The sequence below is a fragment of the Macaca thibetana genome, chromosome 12 (genome assembly GCF_024542745.1).
Source record: "Macaca thibetana thibetana isolate TM-01 chromosome 12, ASM2454274v1, whole genome shotgun sequence".
In the NCBI taxonomy this organism is placed as follows: Eukaryota; Metazoa; Chordata; class Mammalia; order Primates; family Cercopithecidae; genus Macaca; species Macaca thibetana.
In genome coordinates, this window is record NC_065589.1 from 65497158 (window position 1) to 65517040 (window position 19883).

Genomic DNA, 19883 nt, shown 5'->3' on the forward strand with positions numbered 1-19883 from the left:
GTACTGTACAGAAGACTTTGCTGAAATACAAGTGACCATCTACCCTGCTCCATAAAACAGAAATGCTGTGTACCTTCAAGATCCAAACACAAAGAGAGAAAAAGAGAAAGAGAAATGAGAGCAGTGTCCGAGAAGAGAGAAATTTGGTTTTCTAAATTCAGAAGATTCGTTTTTTTTCCTCCAGAAGATTTTGAAAAGCCCATCTCTACATCGATGTTTCTACTATATCAGACATTATTCTATTTAAATAAAACATAAAAGATTCAACATTTAGAACACTGGTAAATTTAATTTTAACCAGAAATCCCTTCTACCTGAATTACACAATTTCTCAACTAAGCCTCCATTGCATGCTACCCAATCACACTTAAGGATGGGAATGAGAACACAGATAATATTTATTTTCCTAATAAAAAAACTAATGTCAAATGTACCTCTTCATACCTTGATTAAAATTACTTTCAAATTACTATTCCTGAGATTTTATTTTAGGTACAAAATATTAATAAGTCAGAAAAATAGAAAAATTATTAATACATTGCACTGAAAAGGAAATAAATAACTTCTCCTAAGGAATGAAACTTACTTTGTTGACATTTTAATATATTGATATAGCATATGTTTTAAAAACATTAACTTAAGTATAGTAATGTCCAATAGATATTAAATCAGAGTACAATACTGGAATAGACTCGTAATATATCTGATCCAATTTTTTACTTAGTCTCAATTTCTTTTTATTTTTGGTTCCAGCATTCAAGTATTACATATTTGTACTCACTGCCCTTTCAACTGTTGTATCAAAATTCAACAGACAAACCAAAAACAGAGCTTTGGCAAGGGCAGTATTGCTTAAAACCAACAAAGAACTTATTTTACAATTCTGACCACATCTAGAACAAATAGGAACAACAGAAATATCCTTTAGAATTCTTTTTAATATTTTTTCCAGTTTTACTGAGGTATGATTGAACAAATATACTTTGTAATTCTTATCAGCAAATAACCACATTTCAGATACAGGAAAGCTATCACAAAAATGACTGATCTTTCTCTATCACTTCTTTCCTAATTTATCTCAGAAACTAATTTTTTACAATACTATTTATATTCACACAGACCTAAAATCGTTCACCTTTCATAATAACCCACACTCCAATGTAAATTACCAGATTTAAATATGAAGCTGCTTTCAAAAAACTGAATGGCATGGGGATTGGGTGGTGGGTGGCTTATAGACATTATTTGGATCCTGACACAAATAAACTACCTATAAAAGATGTTTGTGAGACAACTGGAGAACATGAATATGAACTGGATAACTAGATAAAAAATTTTTGCTATTTTTGGATATATATTATTATATAATTGTTTATATTAGGTCCTTATTTTTTAAGACATAAAATATATATATACACATACACACATATGCATATATTTAGAGGTGACATGACAACATCAGAATTTGAAATATTACCAGGGGAAAAAAAGCAGTTATAGCAAAATGTTGATAATGTTTAAACTCAGGGAGAAATCATATTTTCAAGTGTGTTTAAAATTTTTCATAGAAAGAATTAAAGAAGTAACAAAAGAAGAAATAAACCAGGGTTACCTTTTCCCAGTCAACTCAATTTGGCCCTTCTTATTGAAGATGAATTTAGAATCATTATATCCCCATCCATTCCATTTCATAACTTCTTGCCTAGTGAGAAGAAAAAATATATAAATGAGACCAATGCTAAACATCTTAAAACTGTATAGTATATCATTGATTATTAACTCACAATCATCTAAAACACCTTATGCCCACTAATTGTATAAGGTTAAATAAAATTAGCACATGTTAAAATGTCCATATACTAATATTTCTGAATATAGAATCACTCTGATGAGCAGCACCTGCTTCACAGAGGGCTACAACCAATAAATTTAACGCATTCAAAGGAAGAAATAAAAAGTTGCAAAAAGGAAGAAGATAAGTTTAAAATATAAATGTCTCATTTTGTACATGTTATTGGGTTTACATTGTAGAATGGCCTAAAAAGTTTTGCAATTAAAACTAAGGAAACACAATTTTACACATATGAGAAAAAAATCGTAATTACTAATCTTCTGCTATGATTTTTAAAAAAGACCAACTTACCAAGTAGATTGGCTGGCAATAGACACAATAAAGTAAGTTAAAAATCTCAGTGCTGGGTTTACATTCTAAATCCTTCAAATTCCATACAACTACCAATCTCTATCTTGACCTACATATTGTAACAGTTAATGGTTATACCCATTTTCAAAATTCCAAAATAACATGCTATTTTTAATTTCCAAAACACCAATATTTCATAGCTGTAAAAATCCTTATTTATCAAAATCAATGGCTAAATCATTCAATTTTTCACATCATGTAAGAATAGATAGGTCTGGACCTGTAGAGAACATAATAAGCAATCACGCTGAAGTACTGCATCACTTTTTATTACATGTTTTGGCAGACTACCCTAGTTTGATCTTGGCTACTGAAATAAATGGGTGGTGAGTCTTCTTACCACAAATTTAACTATGCAGTTTATGATGCAAATAATTTAACAAAAACATTTTTCTATCTTGAAAGTTATTTGCTGCATTAAAATTTCAAAATAAACAAAGATGCACTCATTACAAAGCGTTCTTCTTATTCTCTGTAATTCTCAAGAAAGAAGAAACAAGCAAGTTTTTTTATTACAATCATAATTCTTGTTCTAGTTCAAAGGCTTTTCAAACAAATGAACATGAACATAATACAACTGAACCAGATACAGGTAATTAATTATGAACTGAAATCTCCGTCTATACATAAAATTAAGACAAAGAAACTAGGAATGCTCTGTTTACAACTATGATTTGCTATTAATAAAAGCTACAGTCCCTCTACAAAAACTTCAAAATATCTGAAGAGTATCAATCCAGAGACTGGATTTCTAGATTAGTCAGTTATAAACTAACACCAAATATTTTTTCTAATCCCATAACATTCCTACCTCATTGCAGAGGGAGGTTTTGGAAGGGAGCTTTTGGAAAAATCTCTATGGAAAAACATCACGACTAATGTTACCAGTGACACACTCATTTTCTTAAGATTTTACTTTTTTTTGTTTTGGTGCCAACACTTGGGATTGAACCTAAGATTTTCACATTCTAAAAACAGATTAGGATATTTTCCACTTTTTTTTCATGATTAAATTATCTCCACTTTTATGAAGTATAATTTACTTAGTATTTTCTTATATTTCAATAATCAGAAGGGTAAATATATATTTTAACACATTAACATCTTTAATGGCTTATAATGTGCATAGATTTTATGTGATTGCATTTTATTAGTGAATTTCAACATTTATTATAATTCTGTTCTTTACAAAATAGTAATTTGGTATTACACAAAATAAATGCAAAAATCTCAAGGCAAGGCACAGGGAAATAATCTCAGTACAGAGGTTGAATTTGGCATGTTTATGTAGCTTAACAATGAAAATCATTTTCCTTAAAATTATCCCTAGAATTTAAAAAATTGTTCCCAGATGACCCCAAAGTAAAAAGCTAAACTTGGTCACATGGGTTCATTCTTAGCACTTCATGAGGAAATGAATCAAGATGAGCAGGAAAGATCTGCTGTTATACACTATAAAATGAAGGGTTTTACATCCTGAAGAGTCTTTGGCCTTACATTTTCAAGTTGGGTAATATCCTAAAGAACTTCCAAATTTTCAACTGTAGGTACCTTTTTCTCTCTTTTCATCCCAGTCATAAAATTGGGCTTATAAAATGGACTTTACTATATTTGTAACAACTTTTGGAGTCCTCTCAGAAGTCGAATGTAGGCATTTGGAATGCATTTGTGCCCCAAACAGGATTACAAAGTATAAATAGTATACAATTAAAATCTAGATTACCCCCAAACCAATCTTTTGATATCTTCAAGTACCCCAGGTGTTAAATAAAAGACAGGTAAATTTTCCAGGCTTCTGGTTTTAGACTTTTTTGTACACATATTCCAACCCCCCCCTCCGAAATTACTAGTATATACTCTGATAGTTAAGTACAACTATATGATTAAATTTTTAAATAACTTCTTATAAATAAGAGTATAATAAGTATTTTGAAGGGCATTACAGCATAACATTTTAAAATTAGAATAAAACTTTACATGGTCACAGAATTCGAAAACTAAAAAGATCCTCAGAACCCACCTAGTTCAATTGCTCATTTTTCAGATAAAGAAACTACCCAGGGAAGCATCCCTGGCCACACAGCTAAGTTAGTTGTGAGTATCCAAAGGCTGACTTCCAGTCTCACAATTCTTCCTCTTCAGACAGGCAATAATATCTGAAACCCATCTAAGTCAGGCTCTCAGAAAACCAGAATATTTGAAAGAACTCATTTTTTTCTTCACATCAATAGTGTTTCAAGAAACTATTGGGCCGGGCGCGGTGGCTCACGCCTGTAATCCCAGCACTTTGGGAGGCCGAGGCGGGCGGATCACGAGGTCAGGAGATCAAGACCATCCTGGCGAACACGGTGAAACCCCGTCTCTACTAAAAATACAAAAAAAAAAAATTAGCCGGGCGTGGTGGCGGGCGCCTGTAAGTCCCAGCTTCTAGGAAGGCTGAGGCAGGAGAATGGCGTAAACCCGGGAGGTGGAGCTTGTAGTGAGCCGAGATCGCGCCACCGCACTCCAGCCTGGGCGACAGAGCGAGACTCCGTCTCAAAAAAAAAAAAAAAAAAGAAACTATTATATGTTATTATAAGCTGAGTATCCTTTATCCAAAATGCTTGGGACCAGAAGTGTTTCAGATTTCAGACTTTTTTCTGATTCTGGAATACACAATGAGACTTCTTGGGGATTGGACCCAAGCCTAAACACAAAATTTATGTTTCATACACATCTTACCACTTAGCCTGAAGGTAACTGTATACAATATTTTTAATGGTTCTGTGCATGAAACAAAGTTTGTATACACTGAACTATCAGGAAGCAAAGGAATCACTATCTCATGGCAGTGTTCAAAAAGTTTCCAACGTTGGAACATTCTGGATTTTAGATTTTCAAATTAGGGATGCTCACCCTGTGTTGTAGTCATTCGTCTGCACTTGACCTGAAGGAAAACGTTTAAAAATCAAGGGATATGTTTGTGTCAGAAGCCAAATTCCCTACACCTCCAATAGGGTAATGAACTCCAATAGGGTAATGAATTCTGCCATTCAGAATAACCCCAAAGTACTGCAAGCACTAAAATGAAGAATGATTAAAGAATCAACAACTTTCCATAAGATTCAAATAAAAGAATCCAATTCTCAACTAACCCCAGAGGTCAATTAGCCAGTATGATCTCTCAGACATTCCAATTCTTAGAGCTAACTATACCAAATTTAACATCTTTTAAAAAAACAAGACCAGGCCAGGCACAGGGGCTCACGCCTGTAATCCCAGCACTTTGGGAGGGCGAGGTGGGCAGATCACAAGGTCAGGAGATGGAGACCATCCTGGCTAACATAGTGAAACCCCGTCTCTATTAAAAATTAAAAAAAAAAAAATCAGCTGGGTGTGGTGGCGCATGCCTGTAGTCCCAGATACTCAGGAGGCTGAGGCAGGAGAATCGCTTGAACCCGGGAGGCGGAGGTTGCAGTGAGCCGAGATCACACCATTGCACTCCAGCCTAGGTGACAGAACAAGACTCCGTCTCAGAAAAAAAAAACACACACACACACACAAGACACCTCCTCCTGCCGAAAGACTAGGTGGCTTGATTTTACTGCATAAAAAAATAAATGTTTTACACATTTACACATCTAACCACAGTACCAAACAGTGAAAAAGCACACAGTATTAGCTGGTGTAACAAAAGAAAATGGAGGCATAAAATAGCATCCCATATGCACAAGGTGGCAGTATTCTCCCATGATATATACATGATGTACATATTCAGTATTTAGAATTTTCCAGGGCTGTTATTATACAATCTTTAGGTGAAATATTTAGATTTAGCCTTACTATTATAAAAAACCATGAAGAGTTTCTTTATTCCTAAAATGGGAAATTTTCACTTTGAAGTCTCCGTTTACAGACTGGTTGTCAGATTACTATTCCTCTATTAGTAACAAACTGCAAGCATCCTGACATATATGCATGATTTCTACATTGCTATTTCTAATCATAATAATCACAATATTTTTCACTAGAAAATAAGGAAAAGGAAAAAATGATTTAGCCCACTTTCATTCTGGGTTGACAACTGTAAAAGTTCAGCTATCTAATAACTTTTTTTTAGAAGTTTTTCTGAAAAAATTCCAATAATCAAAATTCTAATAAAAGATGCTTCACTCTTCAAATCAATATTTCCTCTTGCCCTGAAATAAAACTCACAAAGCTACCTTCATCTGATAATACTGTGATTTCCTAGAGAGAAAAAGGCCAAATGAAATGGCCAAAAGGATCTATAATTTTACTTTTCATCATGAATTAGTTTAATGGCTTGTTAATTAACTTTGGTAACTGGCGAGGGCAGTAAGACTACCTAAATGTAATCAACTTGAGGACTCTGATAAGATCTTGTTTCTATGTTGAATAGGAGTGGTGAGAGAGGGCATCCCTGTCTTGTGCCAGTTTTCAAAGGGAACGCTTCCAGTTTTTGCCCATTCAGTATGCTATTGGTTGTGGGTTTGTCATAAATAGTTCTTATTATTTTGAGATACGTTCCATCAATACCGAATTTATTCAGAGTTTTTAGCATAAAGGGCTATTGATTTTGTCAAAGGCCTTTTCTGTATCTATTGAGATAATCATGTGGTTTTTGTCCTTGGTTCTGCTTATATGCTGGATTACGTTTATTGATTTGCATATGTTGAACCAGCCCTGCATCCCAGGGATGAAGCCCACTTGATCACGGTGGATGAGCTTTTTGATGTGCTGCTGGATTCAGTTTTCCAGTATTTTATTGAGGATTTTTGCATCGATGCTCATCAGGGATATTGGTCTAAAATTCTCTTTTTTTGTTGTGTCTGCCAGGCTTTGGTATCAGGATGATATTGGCCTCGTAAAATGAGTTAGGGAGGATTCCCTCTTTTTCTATTGATTGGAATAGTTTCAGAAGGAATGGTACCAGCTCCTCCTTGTACCTCTGGTAGAATTCGGCTGTGAATCCGTCTGGTCCTGGACTTTTTTTGGTGGGTAGGCTATTAATTATTGCCTCAATTTCAGAGCCTGCTATTGGTCTATTCAGGGATTCAACTTCTTCCTGGTTTAGTGTTGGGAGAGTGTAAGTGTCCAGGAAATTATCCATTTCTTCTAGGTTTTCTAGTTTATTTGTGTAGAGGTGTTTATAGTATTCTCTGATGGTAGTTTGTATTTCTGTGGGGTCGGTGGTGATATCCCTTTTATCATTTTTTATTGCATCTATTTGATTCTTCTCTCTTTTCTTCTTTATTAGTCTTGCTAGCGGTCTATCCATTTTGTTGATCTTTTCAAAAAACCAGCTCCTGGATTCATTGATTTTTTGGAGGGTTTTTTGTGTCTCTATCTCCTTCAGTTCTGCTCTGATCTTAGTTATTTCTTGCCTTCTGCTAGCTTTTGAATGTGTTTGCTCTTGCTTCTCTAGTTCTTTTAATTGTGATGTTAGGGTGTCCATTTTAGATCTTTCCTTTCTCTTGTGGGCATTTAGTGCTATAAATTTCCCTCTACACACTGCTTTAAATGTGTCCCAGAGATTCTGGTATGTCGTATCTTTGTTCTCAGTGGTTTCAAAGAACATCTTTATTTCTGCCTTCATTTTGTTATGTATCCAGTAGTCATTCAGGAGCAGGTTGTTCAGTTTCCATGTAGTTGAGCGGTTCTGATTGAGTTTCTTAGTCCTGAGTTCTAGTTTGATTGCACTGTGGTCTGAGAGACAGTTTGTTATAATTTCTGTTCCTTTACATTTGCTGAGGAGTGCTTTACTTCCAACTATGTGGTCAATTTTGGAATAAGTGCAATGTGGTGCTGAGAAGAATGTATATTCTGTTGATTTGGGGTGGAGAGTTCTGTAGATGACTATTAGGTTCGCTTGGTGCAGAGATGAGTTCAATTCCTGGATATCCTTGTTAACTTGCTGTCTTATTGATCTGTCTAATGTTGACAGTGGGGTGTTAAAGTCTCCCATTATTATTGTATGGGAGTCTAAGTCTCTCTGTAAGTCTCTAAGGACTTGCTTTATGAATCTGGGTGCTCCTGTATTGGGTGCATATATATTTAGGATAGTTAGCTCTTCCTGATGAATTGATCCCTTTACCATTATGTAATGGCCTTCTTTGTCTCTTTTGATCTTTGATGGTTTAAAGTCTGTTTTATCAGAGACTAGGATTGCCACCCCTGCTTTTTTTGGTTCTCCATTTGCTTGGTAGATCTTTCTCCATCCCTTTATTTTGAGTCTATGTGTGTCTCTGCATGTGAGATGGGTCTCCTGAATACAGCAAACTGATGGGTCTTGACTCTTTATCCCATTTGCCAGTCTGTGTCTTTTAATTGGAGCATTTAGTCCATTTACATTTAAGGTTAATATTGTTATGTGTGAACTTGGTCCTGTGATTATGATATTAGCTGGTTATTTTGCTCGCTAGTTGATGCAGTTTCTTCCTAGCGTCAATGGTCTTTACATTTTGGCATGGTTTTGCAATGGCTGGTACTGGTTGTTCCTTTCCATGTTTAGTGCTTCCTTCAGGATCTCTTGTAGGGCAGGCCTGGCGGTGACAAAATCTCTAAGCATTTGCTTGTCTCTAACGGATTTTATTTCTCCTTCACTTATGAAACTTAAGTTTGGCTGGATATGAAATTCTGGGTTGAAAATTCTTTTCTTTAAGAATGTTGAATATTGGCCCCCACTCTCTTCTGGCTTGTAGAGTTTCTGCAAAGAGATCTGCTGATAGTCTGATGGGCTTCCCTTTGTGGGTAACCTAACCTTGCTCTCTGGCTGCCCTTAATATTTTTTCCTTCATTTCAACTTTGGTGATTCTGACAATTATGTGTTTTGGAGTTGCTCTTCTCGAGGAGTATCTTTGTAGCGCTCTCTGTATTTCCTGAATTTGAATGTTGGCCTGCCTTACTAGGTTGGGGAAGTTCTCCTGGATGATATCCTGCAGAGTGTTTTCCAACTTGGTTCCATTTTCCCCATCACTTTCAGGCGCACCAATCAGACGTAGATTTGGTCTTTTCACATAATCCCATATTTCTTGAAGGCTTTGTTCTCTCTCACCACTCCTATTCAACATAGTGTTGGAAGTTCTGGCTAGGGCAATCAGTCAAGAGAAAGAAAGAAAGGGTATTCAGTTAGGAAAAGAAGTAGTCAAATTGTTCCTGTTTGCAGATGACATGATTGTATATTTAGAAAACCCCATCGTCTCAGCCCAATATCTCCTTAAGCTGATAAGCAACTTCAGCAAAGTCTCAGGATACAAAATCAATGTGCAAAAATCATAAGCATTCTTATACACCAGTAACAGAGAGCCAAATCATGAATGAACTCCCATTCACAATAGCTTCAAAGAGAATAAAATACCTAGGAATCCAACTTACAAGGGACCCAAAGGACCTCTTCAAGGAGAACTACAAGCCACTGCTCAGTGAAATAAAAGAGGACACAAACAAATGGAAGAACATACCATGCTCATGGATAGGAAGAATCAATATCATGAAAATGGCCATACTGCCCAAGGTAATTTATAGATTCAATGCCATTAAGCTACCAATGACTTTCTTCACAGAATTGGAAAAAACTGCTTTAAAGTTCATATGAAACCAAAAAAGAGCCTGCATTGCCAACACAATCCTAAGCCAGAAGAACAAAGCTGGAGGCATCACGCTACCTGACTTCAAACTATACTACAAGGCTACAGTAACCAAAACAGCATGGTACCGGTACCAAAACAGAGATATAGACCAATGGAACAGAACAGAGCCCTCAGAAATAATACCACACATCTACAGCCATCTGATCTTTGACAAACCTGACAAAAACAAGAAATGGGGAAATGATTCCCTATTTAATAAATGCTGCTGGGAAAATTGGATAGCCATAAGTAGAAAGCTGAAACTGGATCCTTTCCTTACACCTTATACAAAAATTAATTCAAGATGGATTAGAGACTTAAATGTTAGACCTAAAACCATAAAAACCCTAGAAGAAAACCTAGGTAATACCATTCAGGACATAGGCATGGGCAAGGACTTCATGTCTAAAACACCAAAAGCAATGGCAACAAAAGCCAAAATTGACAAATGAGATCTAATTAAACTAAAGAGCTTCTGCACAGCAAAAGAAACTACCATCAGCATGAACAGGCAACCTACAGAATGGGAGAAAATTTTTGCAATCTACTCATCTGACAAAAGGCTAATATCCAGAACCTACAAAGAACTCAAATAAATTTACAAGAAAAAAAAAAAAAAACCCAATCAAAAAGTGGGCAAAGGATCTCAACAGACACTTCTCAAAAGAAGACATTCATACAGCCAACAGATACATGAAAAAATGCTCATCATCACTCGCCATCAGAGAAATGCAAATCAAAACCACAATGGGATACCATCTCACACCAGTTAGAATGGCAATCATTAAAAAGTCAGGAAGCAACAGGTGCTGCAGAGGATGTGGAGAAATAGGAACACTTTTACACTGTTGGTGGGACTGTAAACTAGTTCAATCATTGTGGAAGACAGTGTGGTGATTCCTCAAGGATATAGAACTAGAAATACCATTTGACCCAGCCATCCCATTACTAGGGATATACCCAAAGGATGACAAATCATGCTGCTATAAAGACACATGCACACATATGTTTATTGCGGCACTATTCACAATAGCAAAGACTTGGAATCAACCCAAATGTCCACCAGTGACAGACTGGATTAAGAAAATGTGGCACATATACACCATGGAATAGTATGCAGCCATAAAAAAGGATGAGTTCGTGTCCTTTGTAGGGACATGGATGCAGTTGGAAACCATCATTCTCAGCAAACTATCGCAAGAACAGAAAACCAAACACTGCGTGTTCTCACTCATAGGTGGGAACTGAACAATGAGATCACTTGGACACAGGAAGGGAAACATCACACACCGGGGCCTATTGTGGTGAGGGGGGAGTGGGGAAGGATAGCATTAGGGGATATACTTAATGTAAATGACGAGTTAATGGGTGCAGCACACCAACATGGCACATGTATACATATGTAACAAAACTGCACGTTGTGCACATGTAACCTAGAACTTAAAGTATAATAAAAAAAAAGGGGGGGGGCTTGTTTCTAGATGGGTCTACAAGGTAATAATCTGTGTCCCCTAGACAGTGAGCCTTCTTGCACATTATCATGCAACACTTTAAACTTCAACAAGAATTTCAATCTTCCCTCAATATCCCCATTGTAAGTTTTTCAGCTCTAGTTGCCAGAATAAAAATGTGACCCTGTGATATAATAAGTTATTAATCAGTGTGCTAATTCTTGGCAGTGTGATAATGTAAAGTGGCTTAAATATGAGATTTGAGAACACAGAAACCTGTTAACAAGAACATGAAGAAAAGGGACCCACATGCATACTGGTAAGCCACTCCACAGAGTAATCACGTACTAAGCTTTCATAGGTAATGCCAATTCTATGACCCAACTATACAACTCCTGGGTATATATTGCCAATGAAATTCATATACAATTCCATAAGGGAACACATTTGATATATCCCCTGGAGCATTGTTTGTAAGAGTAGCTGGAGGCATCACTAGAGAAGCAGACAAGTAAAGTGGAAAATGCATTCTATGAAATATTAATGCAGTAATCAAAAGCAGTAAGTTGAATAGATATGCATACAGAAACATGAAGAAATGTTTAAGACAGTGGTAAACACAAAGGAGAAACAATAAAATCCATAGTAAAACAGCATTTAAGGGAATCAAAAATATACACACTAAATAACACTGCATATTTCACAAAACACAAAATATTATATATAATATATCCAGATATATATAATACATTCATCATATATGTATATTATATACATTATACACACACACACAACACACAAGAACCTTCATAGGCACCCATGGGATAGGCAGATGAAATTAGGAATCAGAGATGGAGGAAAATTAGAGGCCTCCCACAAATACCATACATTAAAATGTATATTACCACAGCTCTCTGAACCTGAGGCAAATATGCTGCTCAGCCTTTGAATCTCAGTGCAGTTTCTCTCTGTTCTGAGAAAATAATTCTTTCTTCCATATATACGCAGAACTTTCATGATGGTTTATTATAAAATCTACTGGGCTTCTTACCAATAGCTACAAATATTTTTGAATGATAGAATTCCATTATGAATTAAACAGCTTCAACTATATGGTAAACCAAATATACATTTAACTACCTACAGTCAACTTTTTATAGTCCACAAGAAACTTGCACTCTAAAAAACTTCTTAAGGCCAAGCACAATGATTCACACCTGTAATCCCACCACTTTGAGAGGCCAAGGTGGGAGGATAACTTGAGTCTTGAAGTTCAAAATAAGCCTGGGCAACACAGTGGGGCCCCCAATTCTCAAAAATAAAATAAAATAAAATAAAATAAAAGCCAGGTATGGTGGTGCAAGCCTGTAATCCCAACTACTACAAGGCCAAGGCAGAAGGATCCCTTGAGCTCAAGAGTTCAGGGTTGTAGTGAGCCACGACTGCCACTGCACTCCAGCCTGGGTGACAGAGTGAGGCCCTGTCTCAAAAAAAGAAAAGAAAAGAAACCTTTAAAACTTGAATTCAAGACTCAAAAACTGCATCTCAAAGGTCCAATTCCTACATTTATTGTGAATAAATGAATGAAAGAAAAAGTAATATACAGGTATAAAGGGGAAAAATTGTAAACAGAGGCACAGGAAAGTGGTGGGGGACAAGAAGGGCAAATAAGGCAAAGGCAGCTTTACTACACATTGATAGAATACTCTGGGCAGTCACTAATCACTCCCACACTTCTGTCACACACTATACTATAATCTACCAATTAGAAACTCATTACTGTTTGAATGATGCATTTGAAAATGGAAATACACACTATTAGTGATTCATACATTTAGTAGTGTATGTTACAAATATTTTGTGGTAGGGCAGGTGTGTACCCACATATCCACTCACACAAGCTTGGTACCTGCCATTCTGAAAGCCTGGAAAGAACCACCACCCTATCCTTTACCCTCAGGTGTTGGTCTACGTAATGTGGAAAACAATCCAAATCTGCATCAGGAGGTTGTCATAGCAAAGGACAAAGAGAAAAGGACGTATCCTTCTCTTGGACTCTTGTGTTCCCTGGACTGTGCTTTAAATTTCATGATTTGTTCCCTTCACTGTCCACTTGTAATCTAATCAATGTGGCAATTCTGGCAACCAACCCCAGACTTTCTCTACCACCAACTGGGAAAAATGCCAATTCACTTTCACTGCTCACTCCATGCTTGCTAGTAATTAAAAAAGGAATTGTATCAGAAGCTTATTATACTGACCAACCCATAAGTGACCAAAGCCATTTCCAGTAGAACCTTGAATTTCTGTAGAAACTATAAAACTGAACACAAAGAAAACACGAATGTCTTCAAAAATCTATATGCTATTTTAGCATTGAAACCAAGCCCAAGTTCCCTTCCCCAGCTGTCCTTTGGGGACAGACCAACAATACCCTTGGCATGACTCTAAAAATGCCAAGACTGAAATCCATACCAGCTTGATGTACACAGTATTCTTGCTGTAAACTGTAGTTGTTGGGCAACCTCCTTTGGGTCCCCTCTCATTGTAGGGGAGCTCTGTTTTCACTCTATTAAATCTTGCAACTGCACACTCTTCTGGTCCATGTTTGTTATGGCTCAAGCCAAGCTTTCGCTCACCGTCCACCATTGCTGTTTGCCGCCATCGCAGACCCGCCACTGACTTCCACCCCTCCAGATCCAGCAGGGTGTTTGCTGTGCTTCTGATCCAGCGAGGTGTCCATTGCCGCTCTTGATCGGGCTAAAGGCTTGCCATTGTTTCTGCACGGCTCAGTGCCCAGATTCATCCTAATCGAGCTGAACACTACTCGCTGGGTTCCACGATTCTCTTCCATGACCCACAGCTTCTAATAGAGCTACAACACTTATCGCATGGCCCAAGATTCCATTCCTTGGAAATCCATGAGGCCAAGAACCCCAGGTCAGAGAACAAGAGGCTTGCTGCCATTTTGGAAGTGGCCCGCCACTATCTTGGGAGCTCTAGAAGCAATGACCCCCAGGTAACATTTTGGCAACCACGAAGGGACTCTCCAAAGCAGTGAGTAATACTGAACCACTTTCACTTGCTATTCTATCCTATCCTTCCTTAGAATCAGAGGAAAATACCGGGCACTTGTTGGCCAGTTAAAAAAAAACAATTAGCGTGGCCACCGGACTTAAGACTCGTGAGGCTGTCTGGGAAAAGGCTTTCTAACAACTCCCAACCCTTCTGGGTTGGGAGTGTTGATCTGCCTGGAACCAGTTTCTGCTTTCAATTTTCCTGGGGAAGCAAAGGGCCGACTAGAGGCAGAAAGTGGTCATCCCGAACTCCTGGCGTTAGCTGGTTGAGATCTTGGTGCAGCCAGGAGTCTCTACTCAACAGTCGCCCATGTGTGCACCCCACCTTTCCTTCTGACCCATTCCTCCTAGGTCCTGACCATGACTTTCTTGAAAGTGTAGCCCCAAAATTCTCCTTACCTCTGAATCTACTTCCTCCAATCCCTGCCTCCTAGATACTAATGGTTCAGACTTTCATTTCCTCTCCCATGTATTAGAGCAAGCTGTATCTCCAAAGGGATCCAAGGAAGCTCTATGCTGTGTCCTTAGGCATCTAGGCTATGAACCCAGGGAGTCTTGTCCCTGGTGTCCCTCCCAATTTAGGCATATAGCTCTCAACATAAGCAGTTATATGGGACCCATTCCCCAACACCCTTGCCAGGGCCCCAAGCTTGTAAATGGCTAGGAGGACTGCCCTCCCATTGTGTAAGATGCTCTCCTCCCCCGATTTCTACCCAGCTTACCCCTCTGCAATACAATCTCCAAGCCTTGGCTCCTTGGCCAGGGCCTTAGAACTGATGACCTAGCACTTTAACAACTGGAACTGGGTCTACGACAACATAATTGATCAGGATAAAAGCAAATTAAGTCAAGGAGAGAAGAGACAGAGAGAGAGACAAATTAAAATAGACCTAGGTAAATTATCAGATAACCCTGATAGGTATATTGATGTTTTACAAGGGTTAGGACAATTCTTTGATCTGATATGGAGAGATACAATGTTACTGTTAGATCAGACACTAACCCCAAATGAGACAAGTGCTGCCATAACTGCAGCCTGAGAGTTTGGCGATCTCTGGTATCTCAGTCAGGTCAATGATGGGATGACAACAGAGGAAAGAACAATTCCCCATAGGCCAGCAGGCAGTTCCCAGTGTAGACCCTCACAGGGATGCAGAATCAGAACATAGAGATTGGTGTCGCAGACATTCACTAACTTGCATGCTAGAAGGACTAAGAAAAACTAGGAAGAAGCCTATAAATTATTCAATGATGTCCACTATAACACAAGGAAAGGAAGAAAATCCTACCGCCTTTCTGGAGAGACTAAGGGAGGCACTGAGGAAGCATACCTCATTGTCACCTGACTCTATTGAAGGCCAACTAATCTTAAAGGATAAGTTTATCATTCAGTCAGTTGCAGACATTAGAAAAAACTTCAAAAGCCCACCTTAGGCCTGGAGCAAAACTTAGAAACCCTATTGAACTTGGCAACCTCGGTTTTTTATAATAGAGATCAGGAAGAGCATGCGGAATGGGACAAACAAGTTAAGAAAAAGGCCACCACTTTAGTCACGGCCTTCAGGCAAGTGGACTTTGGAGGCTCTGGAGCATGGAAAGGCTGGGCAAATTGAAGGCCTAATAGGGCTTGCTTCCAGTGTGGTCTACAAGGACACTTCAAAAAAGATTGTCCGAATAGAAATAAGCTGCCCCCTCGTTCATGCCCCTTATGTCAAGGGAATCACTGGAAGGCCTACTGCCCCAGGGGATGAAGGTCCTCTGAGTCAGAAGCCACTAACAGATGATCCAGCAGCAGGACTGAAGGTGCCCAGGGTAAGTGCCAGCCCATGCCATCACCTTCACAGAGCCCTAGGTATGCTTGACCACTGAGGGCCAGGAGGTTAATTGTCTCCTGGACACTGGCGTGGCCTTCTCAGTCTTACTCTCCCTGTCCCAGACAACTGTCCTCCAGATCTGTCATTATCTGAGGGGTCCTAAGACAGGCAGTCACACTTTGGGAGGCCGAGACGGGCGGATCACAAGGTCAGGAGATCGAGACCATCCTGGCTAACACGGCGAAACCCCGTCTCTACTAAAAAAAAAAAACACAAAAAATTAGCCGGGCGAGGTGGCGGCGCCTGTGGTCCCAGCTACTCGGGAGGCTGAGGCAGGAGAATGGCGGGAACCCGGGAGGCGGAGCTTGCAGTGAGCTGAGATCTGGCCACTGCACTCCAGCCTGGGCGACAAAGCGAGACTCCGTCTCAAAAAAAAAAAAAAAAAAAAAAGACAGGCAGTCACTAGATACTTCTCCCAGCCACTAAGTTGTGACTGGGGAACTTTACTCTTTTCACATGCCTTTCTAATTATGCCTGAAAGCCCCACTCCTTTGTTAGGGAGAGACATCCTAGCAAAAGCAGGGGCCATTATACACTATAATTAGGAGAAGGAAAAGGGGTAAATATAATACAGACTCTAAGTATGCTTACCTAGTCCTTCATGCCCACACAGCATATGGAGAGAAACGGAATTCCTAACTTCTAAGGGAACACCTATCAAACATCAGGAAGCCATTAGGAGATTATTATTGGCTGTACAGAAACCTAAAGAGGTGGCAGTCTTACGCTGCCGGGGTCATCAAAAAGGAAAGGAAAGGGAAATAGAAGTGAACCGCCAAGCGGATATTGAAGCCAAAAGGGCCACAAGGCAGGACCCTCCGTTAGAAATGCTTATAGAAGGACACATAGTATGGGGTAATCCCCTCTGGGAAACCAAGCCCCAATACTCAGCAGGAGAAATAGAATGGGGAACCTCACAAGGACAAGTTTCCTTCCCTCGGGATGGCTAGCCACTGAAGAAGGAAAAATACTTTTGCCTGCAGCTAACCAATGGAAATTACTTAAAACCCCTCACCACACCTTCCATTTAGGCATTGATAGCATCCATCAGATGGCCAAATCATTATTTACTGGACCAGGCCTTTTAAAAACTATCAAGCAGATAGTCAAGGCCTGTGAAGTGTGCCAAAGAAATAATCCCCTGCACTTCAGGCCATACATTTGAATCCCTGTATCTTTAACCTCCTTGTTAAGTTTGTCTCTTCCAGAATCAAAGGTGTAAAACTATAAATGGTTCTTCAAATGGAGCCTCAGATGCAGTCCACGACTAAGATCTACTGTGGACCCCTGGACCGGCCTACTGGCCCATGCTCCGATGTTGATGACATCGAAGGCACCCCTCCCAAGGAAATCTCAACTGCAAAACCCCTACTACACCCAAATGCAACAGGAAGCAGTTAAGAGTGGTCGTCAACCAACCTCCCCAACAACACTTGGGTTTTCCTGCTGAGAGGCGGACTGCGAGACAGAACTAGCTGGATTTCCTGGGCCGACTAAGAATCCCTAAGCCTAGCTGGGAAGGTGACCACACCCATCTTTAAACACGGGGCTTGTAACTCAGCTCACACCCAACCAATCAGGTAGTAAAGAGGGCTCACTAAAATACAAATTAGGCTAAAGCAGGAGGTAAAAAAATAGTAAAATCATATTTCACCTGAGATCACAGGGAGAGGGACAATGATTGAGATATAAACCCCAGGCATTCGAGCCGGGAGTGGCAGCCCCCTTTGGGGCTCCTCTCATTTTATGAGCTCTGTTTGCACTCTATTAAATCTTGCAACTGAAAAAAAAGAAAACAAAACAGTAGTTGTTGGGTTTTTTAGGTTTGTTTTACTTAAAATAATGATACAATAATAATCAGCAGTAGTCCCTTCTACTTTAAGTGACAGGTAGTTGGGATTGCTATCTTTGCTTCTGGTAAACCCACGGAAAAAATGAACCCCATAAAGTTTGGGGGAAGAGAAGAAAGCATTAAAAGCGGGACCCAATCACAAGAGAGGTTCTCACACTTCCTGGGAGTATAAAAATCACCTTGGGTACTTATTTTAAAAGCAGAGTCCTGGATACCACCCTAGACCCAGCCCATGATTAAAATTTCTGGCAGTGGGGCCTCAGAATCTATACTTTGGAAAAGCAGCCTCAGGAAATTCTGATGAGGGTCATCCACAGATCACACTTGGGTAAGCATTACCTTAAGATGCGAGAAAAAGTTAAGAATAGAAGACTCATCTGTTGAATAACCACAAAGGAATACAAAGCTTTAATGTAAATGGTTTACAATTAAGTTGATCTCACTCAAACCTTACCAAAATCAGGAGACTGGAATCGAGAGAGAGAAACAGAAAGGAAAAACTTCAGACTCACTTCACTGTAGGAGAGGATGGCCCTGAGTAGAATTCCACAAGAAAACAATGGGCAGCAAGAGGGCAAAGCGGCAGCACTCACCATATGGAAGACAGGCGAAAGAGATAACAGGAAATGGAAATGTGATTACATGACAGAGGAGGTGGCATAAATCTATACCCAAATCTTACAAAGGACTATCTGGAAGGGGAAATGAGGGCTATATAGAGATCACGTTTTCTGATGCAAATTTTAGGAAGTTTGATCCACTGTTGAACTTTGCCTAGTTCATACATGTTAAAAGTCTTTAAAAGTATAAGAATTAAAACAATTATTTATCAAATAACTTTCCTTTAGCACAAGAATATATGTATTCTAATTCCAATATGTGGCCACCAAGGCCACATATCACACAGAAGCAAGCAATGGTGAACCATGACTACTAAGACTCACGGAGAAGAGTTTCAAACCAGAAATAGCACAACAGTGACCAAACATTATGTGTGATACTGACAATCAGCCTAAAATACAGTACGAGAAACTGCTGATGCTCTACACTTTTTGGGTTCTTCCCTTCCTTCCTAATGCATAAGGTGACATTTACTAGAAATTTGTTTTCTCGCCAGGCACAGTGGCTTGCGCCTATAATCCCAGCGACTCAGGAGACTGAGGTGGGAGAACCACCTGAGGCCAGGAATTCAAGACCAGCCTGGGCAACACTTTGAGACTCTGCTCCAAATTTTTTTTTTTTTTTTTTTTAATAACCAGGCATGGTAGCACATGCCTATAGTCCCAGCTACTCAGGACAATGGTTTTTGAGCCCAGGAGTTCAAGGTTACAGTGAGCTATGATCACACCACTGCACTCTAACCTGGGTGACAAAGCAAAACATCATTTCTTTAAAAAAAAAAAAAAAAAAAAAAAAAAAAGGAAATTTGTTTTCTCTATTAAAATATCATTATTGCCACTGAGTACCTCCTACTTCTTGCTGTGCTTCCACCTTCAGAAACCGATATAGTTTGAATATTTGTCCCTGCCCAAATATCATGCTAAATCGTAGTCCTCAGGACTTGAGGTGGGGCCTGGTGGGAAGTGTTTGGGTCATGGGGGCAGATCCCTCAAGGTTTGGTGCTGTCTTTACAACAGTGAGTTCTCATGAGATCTGGTCGTTTAGAAATGTGTGGCACCTCCCCCTCCCACACCCAGCCTCAACTCTTGCTCCTACTTTTGCTGTGTGAAGTGCCTGCTCCCACTTCATCTTCTGCCATGACTGTAAGCTTCCTGATGTCTTCCCAGAAGCTGATGCC

At 39.1% G+C, this 19883-nt stretch overlaps 2 protein-coding genes across 3 annotated transcripts in view; one reads left to right on the forward strand and one right to left on the reverse strand.

The window, feature by feature from the left end:
- Positions 1-19883, forward strand: part of NFE2L2 (NFE2 like bZIP transcription factor 2) — a 598880-nt gene that overhangs the window by 408219 nt on the left and 170778 nt on the right. The window lies entirely within an intron of this gene.
- Positions 1-19883, reverse strand: part of AGPS (alkylglycerone phosphate synthase) — a 160067-nt gene that overhangs the window by 125052 nt on the left and 15132 nt on the right. For both annotated transcript variants that reach the window (XM_050750550.1, XM_050750551.1), the window contains exon 2: positions 1613-1702. In XM_050750550.1, the coding sequence (XP_050606507.1) occupies positions 1613-1702 (90 nt within the window). The remainder of the gene's footprint in view (positions 1-1612; positions 1703-19883) is intronic.